The sequence below is a fragment of the Aedes albopictus genome, chromosome 3, assembly GCF_035046485.1.
Source record: "Aedes albopictus strain Foshan chromosome 3, AalbF5, whole genome shotgun sequence".
Taxonomy (NCBI): domain Eukaryota; kingdom Metazoa; phylum Arthropoda; class Insecta; order Diptera; family Culicidae; genus Aedes; species Aedes albopictus.
The window spans coordinates 308,076,703-308,095,306 of record NC_085138.1 but is presented as its reverse complement, the minus strand read 5'-3'; the positions used below and the strand labels follow the sequence as shown (position 1 = coordinate 308,095,306).

General features: G+C 36.5%; 1 protein-coding gene across 1 annotated transcript; it reads right to left on the bottom strand.

The window, feature by feature from the left end:
• Nucleotides 1–1,807: 1,807 nt before the first annotated feature.
• LOC109417369 (uncharacterized) lies at nucleotides 1,808–2,938 on the bottom strand. Its single transcript, XM_019691470.3, has 2 exons — nucleotides 2,406–2,938; nucleotides 1,808–2,345 (listed from the first exon to the last, which is right to left on the bottom strand). Exons 1-2 carry the CDS (start codon nucleotides 2,734–2,736, stop codon nucleotides 1,864–1,866), a joined length of 813 nt encoding a protein of 270 aa, XP_019547015.2. The 5' UTR covers nucleotides 2,737–2,938; the 3' UTR covers nucleotides 1,808–1,863.
• Between the last annotated feature and the right edge of the window lie 15,666 nt (nucleotides 2,939–18,604).

The window sequence follows — 18,604 nt, the reverse complement described above, 5'->3', positions numbered from 1 at the left end:
ACCCATTTGTTAACTTTCGCACGTTTTCGCAGACCAGGATTTTCACATTTGAAAATATGGAACGAGTTTTATCTATTGCAAATATAGCCAGTTTTAGCCTGATTTCGCCTGCATATTTAAATTTACATATTAGAAATGACTATCATTATAAAATGTGTTATTGTAAAATGATCAAGATATCAAAAAAATGTACTTAGTGCTTTTCGTACATGATTTTCCCACATGAACACGCAAAAAAGTTTTCACAGAATCACTTGGAACTGCATCAGATGACTTTCCCATGAAACTTAAGTTTTTTTTTCAGATAAACAGTGGCTCTCATAGTAGTACGATAAGTCTTTTCCACAAAATAATCGATATTTTTAAATGCTCTTGATAATTCTCATAAAATTGTTCGTGTTCATGAACACGTAGTAACTGGAAGCAATGAAATAAGTGATGACGTTAATCAATGATATGCATTAATAATAACAGATATGTAATAATTTTCAAGTAAACAAATTGAATCCCAATTTTAATCGAATCATTAGATGCTGTTATTTAAACATTCTGAAAATTTACATTTCTGCAAAGTGTACATGAGCTCGAAAAATTTTATGAGCATTAGCAAGATCATTCAACAATATCGTTTATTTTGTGGAAGAGACTTATTGTACTACTATGAGAGCCACTGTTTATCTGAAAAAAAAAACTTAAATTGTATGGGAAAGTCATCTGATGCAGTTCCAAGTGATTCTGTGAAAACGTTTTTGCGTGTTCATGTGGGAAAATCATGTAAGAAAAGCACTGAGTACATTTTTTGACATGTTGATCATTTTACAATAACACGTTTTATAATGATAGTCATTTCTAGTATGTAAATTTAAATATGCAGGCGAAATCAGGCTAAAACTGGCTATATTTGCAATAGATAAAACTCGTTCCATATTTTCAAATGTGAAAATCTTGGTCTGCGAAAACGTGCGAAAGTTAACAAATGGGTATGTCAAACATAAGCATTTTTTAATGAGAAATTTCCAATAACATGATAAATATGAGAGATAGATATATACTTTCTTCGCAAAAGTTACGCGTTTTAATAAGGCAAAACATTTGCTAGAACATTTGGAAATCGTGAAAAATTCATAGAAAAAGTTATAAGCAAAAAACTGATTTTTAGGGGTGCTTCATAAAAAACGCCTCAAATGTACATACAAATCAAAAGATAGAAATTTTGTATGTTCGGCAAAGTTGTTTCTAGTGAAATTGTCTACAACTTCTCTGAACAAACATATTTTTTTGGTTTACAAATGAAAAAGATAGAAATCGTTTCTCACTTTTAGGGGGATTGATCACAAAACTGATTTTTTCATAAATTAGGGCTTATTTTATAGAAAAACTTTGCCGAAGACACCAAAGATCAAAAATCATGTTTTCATGGTCAAAACAATTTCGATCACGTTTTTATGCCATCCGCAACAGTGTGGCATCGCCTATACCGCAAAAATCGGGGGGCTACGGTGGGCGGGTCACGTCATCAGATGTCGGACTGCAACCCGACTAAAATGGTTCTCGAGAGTCATCCGACCGGTGCAAGAAGACGTGTTGCGCAGCGAGCTAGGTGGGTCGACCAAGTGGAGGACGATCTGCGGATCCTATGCAGAGTGCGGAACTTGAGACAAACAGCCATGGACCGAGTGGAACGGAGACGACTACTATGTACAGCAGAGGCCACCCCGGCCTAAGCCTGATTGGTAAGGTAAGGTAAATATGAACGCCTCTTAAGAATGAATTTCGGATTTATTTAACACAATTAAGACTAAGTACATTCAGTTATATTGAAAATTGAATCATTTATTATATTCAATGATAGCATTATCCAAATCATGAACCAGCAGTCGTTACGGGTGTAGTTGTAACTTGTTGAATGCACGTGGACACTTTCGTACTGTATACTTTGTCGGCTGGACACATTCGGAAGACGGCCACCAATTTTTCATTGTCCGAGTAGTAGCATTCGTAGTAGCCTCTCTCATTCGAGGTGTCGGCGAACCGTCCTTCGGCAGGGCACTGGAAAGCGCAACTCTTCCCGTTGAATTCCGTTCCTTCGGGACACCTATGAACCTCCTTATCGTATGGATATGGTCCAGAGCTGTATCTACAATATCCGAAGAATCGTTTGCTGGTTCCGTAAGCGGAGAATATTACTTCCGGTGAGCACTCCACTTTCATGCAGTCGCTTTCTTGCTGTTTCCGTTTACAAAAATTTGTTTCCGGGTTGAATACGTAATTGTTGGGACACTTGTACACGGATGACGTGGTGTACTTTTCCTCGCAGAAATGGTAGATGTCGCAGCTGTTGGGGTCTGTGGGAAACAACTCGATTATTGATAAGTATATTTCCATGCATATAACCTCTTACTCACCTGGATAGTATCCAGATCCAGTACAGTACAAGCTGGGAGGACATTGCCCATTGTAACTGGGAATAGCCGAGCATTCTCCGTTGTTGCAATAGGGCTTGTCGGCGCTCAGCTGCCGACAGAAACGCCAATCCACGTTTTCACCTAAGCACACGTTCACAGCATCACAGTTGCCACATGTCGAAAAATACCGCGTTCCCTCGCATGTCTCCTCGTTGCTGGATAAAGCTGTGCGTTTTGCTCCTGGTTGGTTTCTTTTCTGCAGTACGCCTGGAACTTCCTGCTGCGAGGATAGTTGCAGCAAAGCAAAAACTACGAGCACAAATGGTATCATCTTACTGTGTGATAATTGTGATATCAAATGCCAATGGTTGAGAACAATCCTACATTTATATAGAACGATGCTTTTTTATCTATTACGCAAAAATACGGAAAGAAATAACACATGTAAAACTAATATATTCGCAGAACTTGTCCAAAAAAATAACACTGTTCTGTTCAGGATTCATCCTAAATGTGTGAATGTGTGAATATGGGGCGTTTCTTCCCATATAATCGCTTGCGGGTTTCATAGGCTTTTATTCATACATGTATTCTAAGCTAACGATAATTATTGTCAATATTACTACCCTCTTTTCCCTGTTTCTCTTTTTCAAGTGCATGTTCACTGTAACTTATTAACGTTATCAGACGCCATCTGAGGAAAACGATACAGCCAGTCAGTGGTGAATACATATTTGTTCATTCGTAAATTAAGTTGTTTAAGGCTTCTGCTTACAAGTGCAAAGCGATGACCACAGCGGCCGGTTGTTTGAAGTGAAAATATTTGCAAGAGAGGGGATTAATGAGCCTTGTTTTTGTACAAATACCGGAAGACGACGTTTCGACCACGTTCTGATACACGAACGGCACTTCTCCAACATCTATCGTAGCGCTAACACCGAATTTGACCACTATTCGATGATGGTCAAACAACTTACTTACTTTCAGTCCGGGACACCCATGGTGGTGCAGAGGGCCGAATTGAAAGATTTCCATCCTGGGCGATTGCCAGTCATCGCCTTGACTTGTGACCAGGTCAGATTTCTGTAGACTTGCTTGATTTCGTTGTTGAGGCTGCGTCGGCTGGGTCTGCCTCTGCTGCGATGTCCTGCTAGTTTCCAATCTAACGCTTGCTTGCAGATTTCGTTTCCGCCCCTGCGTAGAGTGTGGCCGACCCACTTCCACTTTCGCTCCCGAATTTCTGTCGCTATCGGCTTTTGATGACATCGACGATGGAGTTCCACGCTGGAGATCCGATTGTGAGGCCACATGAGCATTTCACTTCCTTCTTGAGAGCCGACTAGCGCTGACGGGCTACGGCTTTGGCTCCTCGTGTTTACGCTCGCTTTATCGCGGCTTTGGCGTTCCTTCGCTCCTCTAACTTCTTCCAGGTATCATCTGTGATCCACTGCTTTCTCCGGGTGCGTGGCTCACCCAAATTATTCTCGCCGGAGGCGCTGAAGGCGTCCTTGATGGCGCTCCATTGATCTTCTACGCACGGTACTCCCCAGACCGTTATTATAAAACAAAAATCTCCATTCAATCGGTGCGCACCATTCGTTTTCTATGACTGCATGTCTGGGCAAAATTTGAAAAAAATCGTAGGGCTCATTTTTGAATTAGGCCTTTAAAATGGGCGTATATTCAAAGAAAAAAATCAAAATATTTATGTAGTCAGCCATTTTTAAACGATTTTGATGAAATATTTTCAAGAAGAATTGTATTGCATTGAGTAGTAGCAGGGTTGTGCAGTTTCAAAATGGTTAATGTCGAACGACAATCGCTCTAGCCACAACTTCATACGACAAACGCAGTCCATCAATACATAATCGATTCACGCAAAAGCCACTCAAGCCAACGCTCGGTCAATGCAGAGTCAATCACATCCAACAGCAGTGACCGTCTCGTGTTTTCGAACCACACGATGAAACACCGAAGCGAGTTTTTGTTCTACGCCTTGCATTCATATTCATAGGGCGTGCTATGTTTGTGTTTGCTGTGTCATTGCGACTACTTAACAAAATTTAATTGACTTTCAGACGAGAGAGGTGAACCAGCGTCTGGCTGAAAGCCTCTTTAATAAAGAAAAAAAAAATTGACCTTCATCCTGGCCCTTTAGGATGACAGTCACCCAGAAGTGAGTGACATAGCTCTGCGTCGGAACGACTGTTAAAGTTGAAGGATTTGTCATTTACATAATCGTCATCATTGAAAATTCGAAAGCAGTTTTCTTGCTCAAAACATAAATGTTTGCATTGAAAAAGTATTCACTGTACTCCATTCTGCACTCACATAACAGTGAATACATTTTCACTGCGAAAATTTAAGGTTTGTACGAGAAAACTGCTTTCAAATTTTCAATGATGACGATTCTTTCAATGATGAATCCTTCAAACTTAACAAGCGTTCGGCTGCTCAGGAGTTTTGCAAAGAAAGAGCGTGGCGGCAGCAGCCACCGTATCAATGCGTTCGTCTCGAATGTGTTCGTTAGCAACATAGAGACGGCCGGCTGTAGCGTTGATGGAGGAAGAAGGACAATGTTGATGTTGCGGCTTTTTTTGTGTTATGATGGTGATAATGCACAACACTGAGTATTAGATATGTTTAGCATAGTTTTTGTAGAACTTTTTGAAGCAAATGTGAACATTTTTGTTAGTTGACATAAAAAAATGTGAATTTATATGTATGAAAATATTTCAATAATGTTTGTAACTTCTTAAGTTCAAATACGATAAGAAAATCATGAATGTTAATAAACAAAAAAAGTACATGAAGAGAATAAAAGGAAGAAGAGTTTTTTTTATCTAGTCAATTTATTTGGGGCTCAATCGCGTATAACGCTTTACGGAGCCGAAGATCTTTTTTGAACTTAATTTATACAATATACACACGATAATAACTTTTTAATCATATCTGTTAGTAATGAGAGGAAGCCGCGGTACTCGTGGCAGTTTGAGGTTAGAAGGTCATATTTTGAGGGATTGACAGGGTAAGGATTGAATAAAAGGTTTCACTGCAGCTCATCCGGAGCAAATCGCATCTTGCTAGCGTAGAAGAAGAGTTTGAATTGTTTTAATCCCTTAACATACTAGTTTTATTTGCACAAGAATTGAAAATCGAATAAATTCAGTATAAAATCAGGAACACCAATATGTGATAATTTATAAATTTCGAATGGCAATTACATTTAATCAAGTATATATTGTATTTATAAAACATAATATCTTGAATATGAATGTAGTGTATTAGAAATAACAATACTCACACTGGAAACCGCGTTGCAGTGAAGACCACAGAAAACATGATCATCACACCACAAGTGCCTCCTGACAGCGATTTGTCTTCTCTTTTATCAACTAATTCGATAAACACAAGGTGCTTTGTTCGGAACTGATTGGCCGCAGAATCTTTATTTTAATTGGGAGAAGATGCCATGCCATGGTATATTTGAGAACATTAAATCGTTGAAGTGAAACGAAACGCAGTCCCCTCAAATTCAATGACGTTGAGTACCTATTAGGTTCAATTACGCAGAATAGTAAGCGGTTTTAAGCGTATTAGTAAGATAAATGCAGAATTTCTGACAGTATGTGGACATGTATAGCAAAAAAAAAAGACTCTAATACCGAAGCAAGTCTGTATATATCCAGCTTTTTACGCTAACGCGAGGGGTGATTCGAATATGACGTTTCTTGCCGACGACCAAAATTCAGTTCAATGCTGTCCTAGTAGACTGTTTTAGGAGTTTGTTGATTTAGTTGTCAAAATTTTTCACTTGATTTGCATCAACAGTGATCCCATGATCCACAGCGTATTTCAAAATGGTGTTACTTGTGTATTTTGCCGAAGAAATTTATCTAGTTTTTAATTCGTTTTAGGTCAAGAAGCTTTATCGCAAAAAACGGAAGTCTGAGGACTCGAAATAGCTGAATTTACCCAGGACAGTTCTATGAATGTTCGTGCACTGTGGTTCAAAGCTCGCCGTATTCAACGTTATGACTTCCCAAGTTCAATCTCCAATAACAAAAATACGATTTTAGTTTTGGCAACCTATTGTACTCGGCTACAAAAACTTAATTTAAACAAAATGCTCTAATCATAAAGAATAACCCGTGTGTTTTTATTGTCAGAAGAATTAGTTTTATTCCCTTGACCTAGAATTAATTTATTCGTTACAAACATGAACCAATGGCTACCGAATCAAACATTCCCAAATCATACACAACATTTTTATTCCAACTTATGGCATTCTGTTCTATTTGATATCATCATCGTAAAACATTAGTTTAGGCTCTTATTCATTATGCACCGCCAAATAGAAAGCTGGATAGTGCAGGAAAGTGTTGACCAGATTGATTCAATGAGATTCGAGAGTGTAAAAGGGATGTGCCAACATATTTCCAATCAATGTGCGTTAAATCATTGTGCAGGTGACCTAAAAAAATAAAGCTAGATTAATTTCTCCAACAGAATAAATAAATTTGTAACACCATTTCAAAATATCCTGAGGATTGCTGTTGGTGTGAAACGAAACAAGTGAAAAATGTTGACACTTCAATCAACAAACTATCCTAGCAGTCCAGTGCTTGAAATTCAGTGAATATGAATGGTACGATCAGTCATCAGCGCCAACCACCCCTACGAACGGACACGCACAGGGAGCAAAGAGAAACCGAACCAATCGCGACCACTATTCCTCATCGGTCGGTTGGCTGGTGAAGCATATCGACTGGTAACGATTATTTCTCACTTGCTGCGGTGAGGCTGAAGATGCGTAAATGATTCAGTGGATTTATGTTTTGCTCAAAACTTGTAAAAACAATCAATTTGTCCATAAGAGAATGATGGACGTGACTATTATAATCGATTTAATTCGAGTTAATGTCATTTGCACTGTAATAACGAGATAAAAATCAAGTATATTCATTGCCGTATACACCGACGAAGAGAGAGATTCAGAGAGCCGCACGGCGCTAAATCGTCGTCCCTCACTCTCACTCATATTTTTTATTGCTCCCGCTCCCACTTGCTTCTGATGCATGTTAGCCAATGAAGGCATATTGCTACCGCTTTGGGTTGAAAAGCGCCAGTCAAAGAAGAGCAAATTTTGATTCGTCTGCGGTAAAACGCTTCAATTTTCAAGCGCTGTAGCAGTCTACTAAGATAGCATTGAACTGAAATTTGGTCGTCGGCAAGAAACGTCATATTCGAATCACCCCTCGTGCTAGCGTAAAAAGCTGGATATAATCTATTTTTTACAGAAACATCTGCATATCTTATGTGAGTAATTTTTTCAATAATTTTCGCAGCTCATTTCAACTGGCGCTGTCCATTTTGTTTATTTTTTTGTAAGAAGTGAGAATAAATGATAACAACAAGAAAGGAGTCAATCGGTGGCCATCCCTTACCTTTTGTCCACACAATATTTTCAAAATTCAGATGGTTGATTTTAATTTTTTTTTGTATAAATGTATCAGATGTAATGACATGGTTTTCTGAACATTACTTTTTATCTGTTGTAACTAGCTTTTAGTCCAATAAGATTTCTAGTCGAAATGGCTCACTTTCCTGTCCTTTACAATAAAAGTGGGATTCAGGCCCCAGATCTCGTCTTGCAAAACATGTGCTTTGCACTAGAATGTCCAAACATTGTGATGGATATCACTTTATCAACTCTTGAGAAGGAATAATGTTATTAGACTCGAGAGACATAAAACACTGGAAAAACGATTGATATTTTGTAGTAAATATTCTTAAACCCATTCCTTTGAATGAATAAGATATTTTGTTGAGCTTCGCTCTGCCTCATACTTGAATATTTTTTTTGTGTTTCGTTCATGTCTGAATACGAACTTGTATGGATTAAATTTCATGGCTCTTACTTTTTTCTACAATTTCTATTATAACCTCTGAAATTCTTTTTAAATTTCCTCATCACTTTTATCATGTATTGGGTACATAGATATCTTTATTCTTAGTTGAAACTAACATAGATGTTCAGAATTTATTGTAATATTCACGTAATAGTACTCACTTATCCATATTCCAACACTCAAATAAGCACATTTTCATCTCTAGACTAGTATTTGAAAATGGCGTAACAATCATTGCAAATTTCTGCAATCTTCGATCAGTAACAGGTAGAGCAGACTCCCCTGTATCTGATAACGGTATATGTTGTCATAAATGAATTGAAATACGCCTAGCAGGGACGACCCAGACAACCGATTTGCACGTATAATGAAGTTTATGTTCTTGTTATACGTACTTTTATGCGGTAAAGTTACATCGCATAAGATGCAGTAAAAATGCTTTATGCGTACAGAAGTGGAGGCGCTATATGTGCATTGACGGAAAAATAATAACGTTACATGACTTGAAGCGATATCTTATGCGATGCACGGTGTGCACTATTACGACGTTATATGGCATCTCATACGACTTTATAATATTCGAAAAATAAATACTTGTCACCTTAGTATCGAACTAATAACCTTTGGATTATCGAGCCACACTTCACACTTAACACCAAACACTACTTATGAAACACACAGGCTAATTGTCATGACATTCTAACTCACCTCAGTATTTGTTGGAATGCACTTGATTTCCCTGCGTTATACGTGTTCGGCAGAATCTATGACAAAAGGTCGAATGACATAAGGTCGAAGGACAAAAGGTCGAAGGACAAAAGGTCGAATGGACAAAAGGTCGAATGGACAAAAGGTCGAATGGACAAAAGGTCGAATGGACAAAAGGTCGAATGGACAAAAGGTCGAATGGACAAAAGGTCGAATGGACAAAAGGTCGAATGGACAAAAGGTCGAATGGACAAAAGGTCGAATGGACAAAAGGTCGAATGGACAAAAGGTCGAATGGACAAAAGGTCGAATGGACAAAAGGTCGAATGGGACAAAAGGTCGAATGGACAAAAGGTCGAATGGGCAAAAGGTCGAATGGACAAAAGGTCGAATGGACAAAAGGTCGAATGGACAAAAGGTCGAATGGACAAAAGGTCGAATGGACAAAAGGTCGAATGGGACAAAAGGTCGAATGGGACAAAAGGTCGAAGGGACAAAAGGTCGAATGGACAAAAGGTCTAAAAGGGTAAAGAGGTTAAATAGACTAAAGACAAATTGGAAGACATGAAAAAGTGATCAGAATTCGACAGAAAAACGACGATTAAAAAATAGAACGAGTGATAGCAAAATTATTCAACAACTTCAAAACAATCATTATTGGAAAATAGGAAAGTGTCTTCTAAAACTTGCAATAGCTTATATGCAGCAATTTTTACCGCATTGCAATTCGAAATAGATGCCCATAAATGATGAAAAGTAATGTTAAGTTAAGGTTAAATATGGAAAATAATATTCCTTGCATGGCATGTCACGCAGAAACTGTGCCCATTTACGCTCATATTTCACTGAACTTCTCAGTTTCATTTACCTTACAAAAGAGAAAGAGAAAAAAACGCACAATAAAATATACATAATTTCTCTCACGCAGAGTTTTTGTGCGGGTGATTAGAGTGCTGCGTGAGAGCAATGAGAGCCCGCAGATCATAATCCCAGTGCGCAATTTCTGCAGAAAAAAAAAACAGAACTCAGTGCACACGCAGTGTGTTTAAAGGGGTCAGTGTTGTTTGAGCATTTGGTGAACCGAAAGCATGCCAGTAAGTCCAAAACCCGCTAAGGGGTATCAAATCCTGTGGTATCAGAGACAAGCAGACGTCTTAAGCTGGTCAAGGACTTACAGTTGATGAATATTTTGGTTCCAAATTCCACCAACAGGTGGTGCTAGTGAGCTAACAAATTTTTTTTCATATATATCAGGAAAATTTGCCAAAAATTGCAACTAGTGCCACCTAGCTGCATTAACTCGAACCAAACGATAATTATCCTGAAAGCCCTTGATCTACCAAACAATTTTACTGAAGGCACCATTTTTCTAAAGAATCAGAATGCTGAGATATGTGAAATGTAAAATTTGTACGCTATTTAGCGCCGCCTAGCAGTGAAATCACAAATCACACGGCCCATATTCTGAAAGCCCTTAATCAGCTGAACAACTTTGCCGAAGAAACCAACTCTCTAAGTAATCAGGTTCCTGAGATATATGGGATGGAAATTTTGTCAGTGTTGCATCTACTTGTCTAAGATATCACATAAATCACAGACAAGTAGATGTGACACTAGCGAAATTTCAATCTCATATATTTCATGATCCTGATTACTTAGAGAGTTGGTGTCTTCGGCAAAGTTGTTTGGCTGGTCAAGGGCTAACCGATAATAAGACTTCTCGGATACTTTTTCAAAACGACGTATAATACATGCAAATCCTATGTTGATACGTCGTTTTGAATAAGTATCCGAGACTTAAGATTTAAAATTCTACCACTAGGCGGCGCTAGAGATCAAACAAATTTTAAATTTCGCATATCTCAGCATCCTCATTTTGTAGAAAGATGGTGTCTTCGGCAATATGGTTTGGTAGATCAAGGGCTTTCAGAATAATTACCGTTTGGTTCAAGTTTCAACAGCTACGCGGCGCTAGTTGCATTTTTTGGCAAATTTTCCTGATATTTATGAAAAACAAAATTTTTAGCTTACTAGCACTGCGTAGCGGTGGATTTTTGAATCTTAAATCTTATCATCGGTTAATCCTTGACCAGTCAAACAACTTTGCCGAAGACACCAACTTTCTAAGTAATCAGGATCATGAGATATATGAGATGGAAATTTCGTTAGTGTCACATCTATTTGTCTGTGATTTATGTGATATCTTAGACAAGCAAGTACTTTTATACTCCTGTGGTACACACAGTATTGCACTGGAAGCACGACTGAGTGCGCACTCAACACGAATTTTTGTGTGCACATTTTCTGCGCGCACAAAATGTGCACGCAGAAACTGAAAAAAACATGTTTGAGGTAACATTTGTTTGAGCACTCATTTTGAGGGTGAGGGGGTGATTTGTGTGTGAAAAAAGTTGCGTAGTTCACCCTCGCTCTCGTTGAAAGTCGTGTGTAGAGTGTATGTTTTCTCTTCACACGTTTCGCACTGAGGAGCATGCTATCTCTGATTCCTTGAAAGAACAGCCTATGGGTTGAAGAAGGATAAATCATAGATCGGAATATTCTCATTTGAAATTCCAATCATTAATGCGATTAAATAAAGTCAAGCAGTCTATAAATTATTATAGGGGTGATCCATGAAGTACGTCACGATTATAGGGGGAGGGCGGTTTGCAAAAGTGTAACAAGCAATATAGTTAGTATAGGACAGGGAGAGGGGGATCGAAAATTCTCAATTTTTGGCGTAACGCCTGTATGAGCAAACAAAATGAAATTGTTTACTTATACAGTATAATTATTAGGACCTACCTATCAATACAAGAGGGGATGATCACTAAGCACAAGCAGTTAATGAATGTTTCTGCAGTACAGTTAGAAAGAACAGATATTGAAAAGAAGAAGGCAAAATTTCTGATTGAAAAATAAGTCCCTAAGGAGTCAATAATTATTTCACTAACAAAAGTTAAAAGAACAGCCTATAAATTTTTGAAGAAAAAATTCATGAAAAAAAAAACTAAACTAAATTGCCATTAACCTACGAGCGATCGCGCTGTTGTATTTTGTACAACACGTTGAAAAAATCTCGCTTTTTGTACTCAGCATTAGCGTGGTGCTGATGCAGGTAGTCAACCGCGCGAGTTACGGAAGGTTAAACAAATACTACATTAACAGAACTTGAAAGAACAGCCTACAAACAAAAGAAGGAAAAATTTCCTATGGAAATGTTAGTGACTGAAATGCATATATTTTCTATAACAGCACTACAATGTTTTTTTCAATGAGCGGCAACAAAGACTTCTCAAAAATGTTTGTCTTATAAGCGAGAAATACCAGCTGGTAAATTGGTCTACTAAAATTCGACCTTTTGTCCCATTCGACCTTTTGTCCCTTCGACCTTATGTCCATTCGACCTTTTGTCCATTCGACCTTTTGTCCATTCGACCTTTTGTCCATTCGACCTTTTGTCCATTCGACCTTTTGTCCATTCGACCTTTTGTCCATTCGACCTTTTGTCCATTCGACCTTTTGTCCATTCGACCTTTTGTCCATTCGACCTTTTGTCCATTCGACCTTTTGTCCATTCGACCTTTTGTCCATTCGACCTTTTGTCCATTCGACCTTTTGTCCATTCGACCTTTTGTCCTTCGGCCATTTGTCCTTCGACCTTCTGTCCCAAAGCCGTTCGGCAGGCTATTTGGAGCTCAATATGACGAAGCTTTATTTCCCGCACAGTTATCACTACCCCTCTATTGCTAGCAAACCCATTGTTAATTATATCAGATCAACAAAACAAAAATGATGACTTTATAACTTGATTTGTCACCATAATGATAACTGCTCACTTTCTTGTAGCTTTTTGGCACCCCAAGAGCACCTCTATCATTGTTATCACGATTCACATCGCAATATGCCAACGTTAACGATTCTAGCTTATGCGAGTTTGTATGCACATTTTAACGAGTTTATTTTTACTTCTATGCGATTCAGTTTATACACCAATGCGATATAAACTGACATAATAAGGAAAGTACCAAGCGAAGTTGTATAACCATCTCAGTACTTAATTATGCGGATTCTATTGACACTTTGCGAGTTCGCTCGAACTTTTTTGCGAATGAGTAAAGTTCGTCGCAATAAAACATCAGAATATCGTCTATTACGATTTAGCCATACATAATAAAAGTTAATTTGCACTCTTATATGATTTTATCAGATAAATCGCAAAAAGTCAAAAAAAAAATAACATTATATGCGATGAAAATTGTCCCTCAGCCGTACAGATATGCGATAGTGACTTAAAATAATCCTTTATACGATGTACAGCGTGCATCCTTATGCGATTCCTGGTTGTCTGGGGAAAGAAGCTATGACGTACAATGGTTGTTCCGCCCTTTTCACATGTTGGTAGGAATCAGTCTATGATTGACACTACTCAAAACTAACACAAAACGATTCTTCGTGAAAATATTTAATCAAAATCGTTAAAAAATGGCTGATCACATTCATTCATTTATTTAGTATTACATCAAATTCAAGATAAAACTGAATCAACAATATTTCTCCATAATACACGGATCGTGGCTGCCGCTCTCCATCCTTGGTCGCGCCCGATGCTCGCCAAGTCACGCTCCACCTTATCCGCCCATCGTGCTCTCTGCGCTCCACGGCTGATCACATAAATATTTTGATTTTTACTTTGAATATATGGCTTTACGCCTTAATAAAAAATGAACCCTACGATTTTTTCAAATTTTGCCCAGACATGCAGGATAGTCATAGAAAACGATTGGTGGGCACCGATTGCATGGAGATTTTTATTTTATAATAACGGTCTGGGGAGCACCGTGTCTACGCTTCCACCTTCTGCGCTCTCCAATTTACGTCCCAACATTGTTCGGTACCGGCGACCACCACGGTACAACTTTGAGCAACTGTAGCAACCTCAGCATACCAACAGAATTTCAAGGAATCGCTGTTCGGATGAGTTCGATGTGGCCGCTCTAGTGGACTGTTGGAATACAGTAAAAGCAGTCACCAACAACGCAGCCGAGAGCAACATCGGATATACGTGGAACGACGGTTTGGAGGAGAAGAATGCAGCGCGCGCGGTAATGCTGCAGCAGGGAACCCAGCAGAACGTAGAACGATACAAACCGAAGCGGAGACAGCAGATCAGTCTCTTTCGGGAGAAAAAGCGCACCTGAATGAAGCGGAGTGCAAGGGAACGCAGTTCTATCAAACGCACCCCGCAACGGCTTCGTGCCACGAGGCAAAATATGCAGGGACAAGAACGTGGGATCTCCTGACAGATGGACAAGAGGTGATCGAAAGGGAGAAGCAGCACTTCGATGAGCACCTGTATGGTGTGGAGAGCACAGACATGGAGGCCTAACAAAGTGCTATCCCAGATCATTCCTCCGTCGTCTTTCACCTAAAGTGAAGGAGTTTGTGGGAAGTTATCAAGCCGGCTTTGTGGATGCCCAGTCGATAACGGATTAGATCTTCACCGTTCGAAAAATCCTCCAAGAATACCACGAATATACCAGGTTTCCCAAAGCAACACATTTTTATCACTTCAAGGCGACGTATGACAGTACATATCGACCGCAAAGAGCTATGAAAAGCCATCGGCTTCTCCGGGAAGCTCACTAGACTGATTAAAGCGACGATGGACGTTATACAAAACTGTGTAAGGGTCTCGGGCGATCTGTCTGGTTTGTTCGAATCCCACCAGGTTCTGCGACAAGGTGATAGACTCTCATGCCTGCTGGTCACTGTCGTCCTGGAAGGTGCACGGTGTCAAAATTTTGATTATTATCGAACTTTCATGTATTACCTCGGATTTTTATTCACAGAATGTTAGAATTTCGGCTATAATGTATAAATGCAAAATTTGAAAATATTCTATCGGGGAAAATTTGAATTAGATGAGTTTTTGGCTATTTTCCATTCTATAAATCAATAATTATTATTTTAGCCCAAAAAACGTTCCATACAAAATGTATGGAAAAATTTTCGCCGATGAAATATTTTCTAGTTTTCCGATTATGAATACACAGCCCAAATACTAATCATTTTCGAAGAAAAATCCGAGGTACATGAATGTTCGATAATACAGTAATGTTCCGATTTTATCACGGCCTCCGCGCACTAGTTCTTCATTTTCCATTCATTTGCTGTTACATTTGAGAGCAAGTGTTTCCCCTCTTCCTAAAGATGAATGTTGAAGGCGCGTTTTGCAGCGTTAGAAATATTGAAATTGCGCGTAGATATTGTAGAATATTTAAAAGCATTTTTGAAAAAGGGCGTGATAAAATCGGAACTATACTGTAATCGAAATTTTGACACCGTGAGGCGTTATGCAACGAGCCAGGCTCAACAGCCGCGGCACGATTTTCACGATATCTGACCAATTTTCCTGTTTTTCGGATGATGTGGATAAAATTGCCAATACAGTCGAGTCTCTTACTAAACGAATTCCTATTAAACGGACTCTTATTAACACGCCTGCGTCGATGCTATTTTTCACTTACACGAACGTCTATGCCTCGAAAAAAGTTGGAACGCTAATTTTAACCTTCTATATCTAGGCCGTTACAAGTCCGATTTCACAATTTTTTTTAGCAATGAATTTTTCAGGATCTCTGGATGAGTATACATGTTTTGAAAATTTTCTCTGATCAAAATTCTAATTTCTAGTACTAAAAAACCCGGAGCAAGTCGTTATAAATTTCGTAGGATTTTTATGTTCGAGCAGAACTTTTTTGATGGTGATTAGCCCACACGAGTGGAATAAAGCTATCAATGTGATTTAAGTGATTATTCATCACTCAAAGCACTGCAATATATTCACAAAACTACGTATAATTCAGAGAAAACCATATTTTCTTTTGTAACTTTAAATTTGTCGCGATAACCAATGTATTTTTTTATTTTAAAATGTGCGCATATACTTAAGGAAGAAATTCTTAATACTTTGTTGATATTTTTCTCTTCAAAGAACTACAAAAAATTCAGAAAACTACGAATTTTTCAGGAAAAACATACAATTTTGTTATAATTTCAAACTAATCTTAAAGTCCCATACATTTTATGATTTTAAAATATTTGTAAATTTATACAGACCAAGTTTGCAGAACATTGTTGATATAAATCTGACCAAAAAACTACAAAAAAATCAGAAATTTACGATATTTTCAGGAAAAATATACAATTTTGTTATAAAGTTCTTCAAAGTAATCTTGAATTCCCATACATTTTATGATTTTAAAATATTTGCGTATTTATCCAGAACAAGTTTGCAGAACATTATTGATGTAAATCTGGCAGAAGAACTACAAAAATTCAGAAAACTACGACTTTTTCAGGAAAAATATACAATTTTGTTATAATTTCAAACTAATCTCGAATTTCCATACATTTTATGATTTTAAAATTTTTGCGTGTTTATCTAGAATAAGTTTGCAGTATATAATTGATGTAAATCTGGCAGAAGAACTACAAAAATTCAGAAAACTACGAATTTTTCAGGGAAAAATACAATTTTTTTTTTATTTTCAAACTTATCTTAACGTCCCATTCATTTTATGATTTTAAAATATTTATGTATTTATCCAGAACATATTTGCAGAACATTATTGATACAAATCAGGACAAAGAACTACCAAAAATCCAGAAAACTACGATTTTTTCAGGAAAAATATACAATTTTGAAATAACTTCAAACTAATCTCGAATTCCCATAAATTTTATGATTTTAAAATTTTTGCGTATTTATTCAGAATAAGTTTGCAGAACATTATTGATGTAAATCTGGCAGAAGAACTACAAAAATTCAGAAAGCTGCGAATTTTTCAGGAAAAATATACAATTTTAATAATTTCAAATTGATTTCAATTTCCCATACATTTTATGATTTTAAAATATTTGCGTATTTATACAGAACATTATGGATATAAATCTGGCGAAAGAACTACAAAAAAATCAGAAAACTACTTTTTTTCAGGAAAAATATACAATTTTGTAATAACTTTAAACTAATCTCGAATTCCCATACATTTTATGATTTTAAAATATTTGCGTATTTATCCAGAACAAATTTGCAGAACATTATTGATACAAATCTGGCCAAAAAATCAGAAAACAACGAATTTTTCAGGAAAAATATACAATTCTGTAATTACTTCAAACTTATCTCGAATTTCCATACATATTATGAATTTAACATATTTGCGTATTTATCCAGAACATGTTCGCTGAACATTATTGTTATAAATCTGGCCAAAGAACTACAAAAAATTCAGAAAACAACGATTTTTTCTGCAAAAATATACAATTTTGATATAACTTCAAGTTGATTTCAATTTTTCATACATTTTATGATTTTAAAATAGTTGCGTATTTATCCAAAACAAGTTTGCAGATCATTATTGATATAAATCTGGCCAAAGAACTACAAAAAATCAGAAAACTAGGAATTTTATAACATCTTATTGATCACAATATTTTAGACATTTAATGAATCATTGTTAATCACAGTTTAATGAATCATTGTTGATCATTGTTAATTGTTAAGCTGCTAAGAACTACGAAAAATTAAAAAGTCTATGAATTTTTCAGGAAAAATATACAATTTCGTTATAACTTAAAATTGATCTCGATTTATGTACTATATATTTTATGATTTTAAAATATTTTCATATTTATCCAAAACAAGTTTGTAGAACATCGTTCATAGCTTTCTTCTAAAAGAACTACTAAGAAAACTAGGAATTTTTCAGGAAAATATTCAATTTTGTTATTACTTCAAATTGATGTCAAAATCCCATACGTTTTATGATTTTTAAGTAATTGCGTATTTATACAAAACAAGTTGCACAACATTGCTGATATAATTCAGCCCAACAAACTTCAAAAAATACAGAATGCTACGATTTTTTTTCAGGAAAAATATACAATTTTGTTATAATTTCAAATTGTTTTCAATATTCCATATACTTGCGTATTTATCTTAAATATATTTGCAGAACATTGCTGATATTATTCGGACAAAAACACTACAAAAAATCAGGAAACTATGAATGTTTCCGGATATTTTATAATTTTGTTATAATATAAGATTGATATAATTCTAATCAAAGATCTACAAAAAAAATGAGAAACTATGAATTTAAAAAAAATATACAATTTTGTTATAACTTCAAGTTGATCTCAATTCTAAATTCATTTTAAGATATTAAAATATTTGCGTTATCCATACAACATTTATGATTAAAAAATGCCCATTTTCTCGAAGCAAACCACTGTTGATATGACATACATTTTAATTATAACCAATTATAATCAATTTTAAGATTTCAATATCCCATACATATTATGATTTAAAAAAGTTGCATATTTATACAGAACAAGTATTTTTAAAATTCGTAGTTTCCTGATTTTTTTGTAGTTCTTTAGAGAGAAAACTATCAACAATGTTATGCCAACTTGTTTTGGTTAAATACGCAAATATTTAAAATCATAAAATGTATGCGTTTTGGAGATCAATTTGAGGTTATATGAAAATTGTATATTTTTACTGAT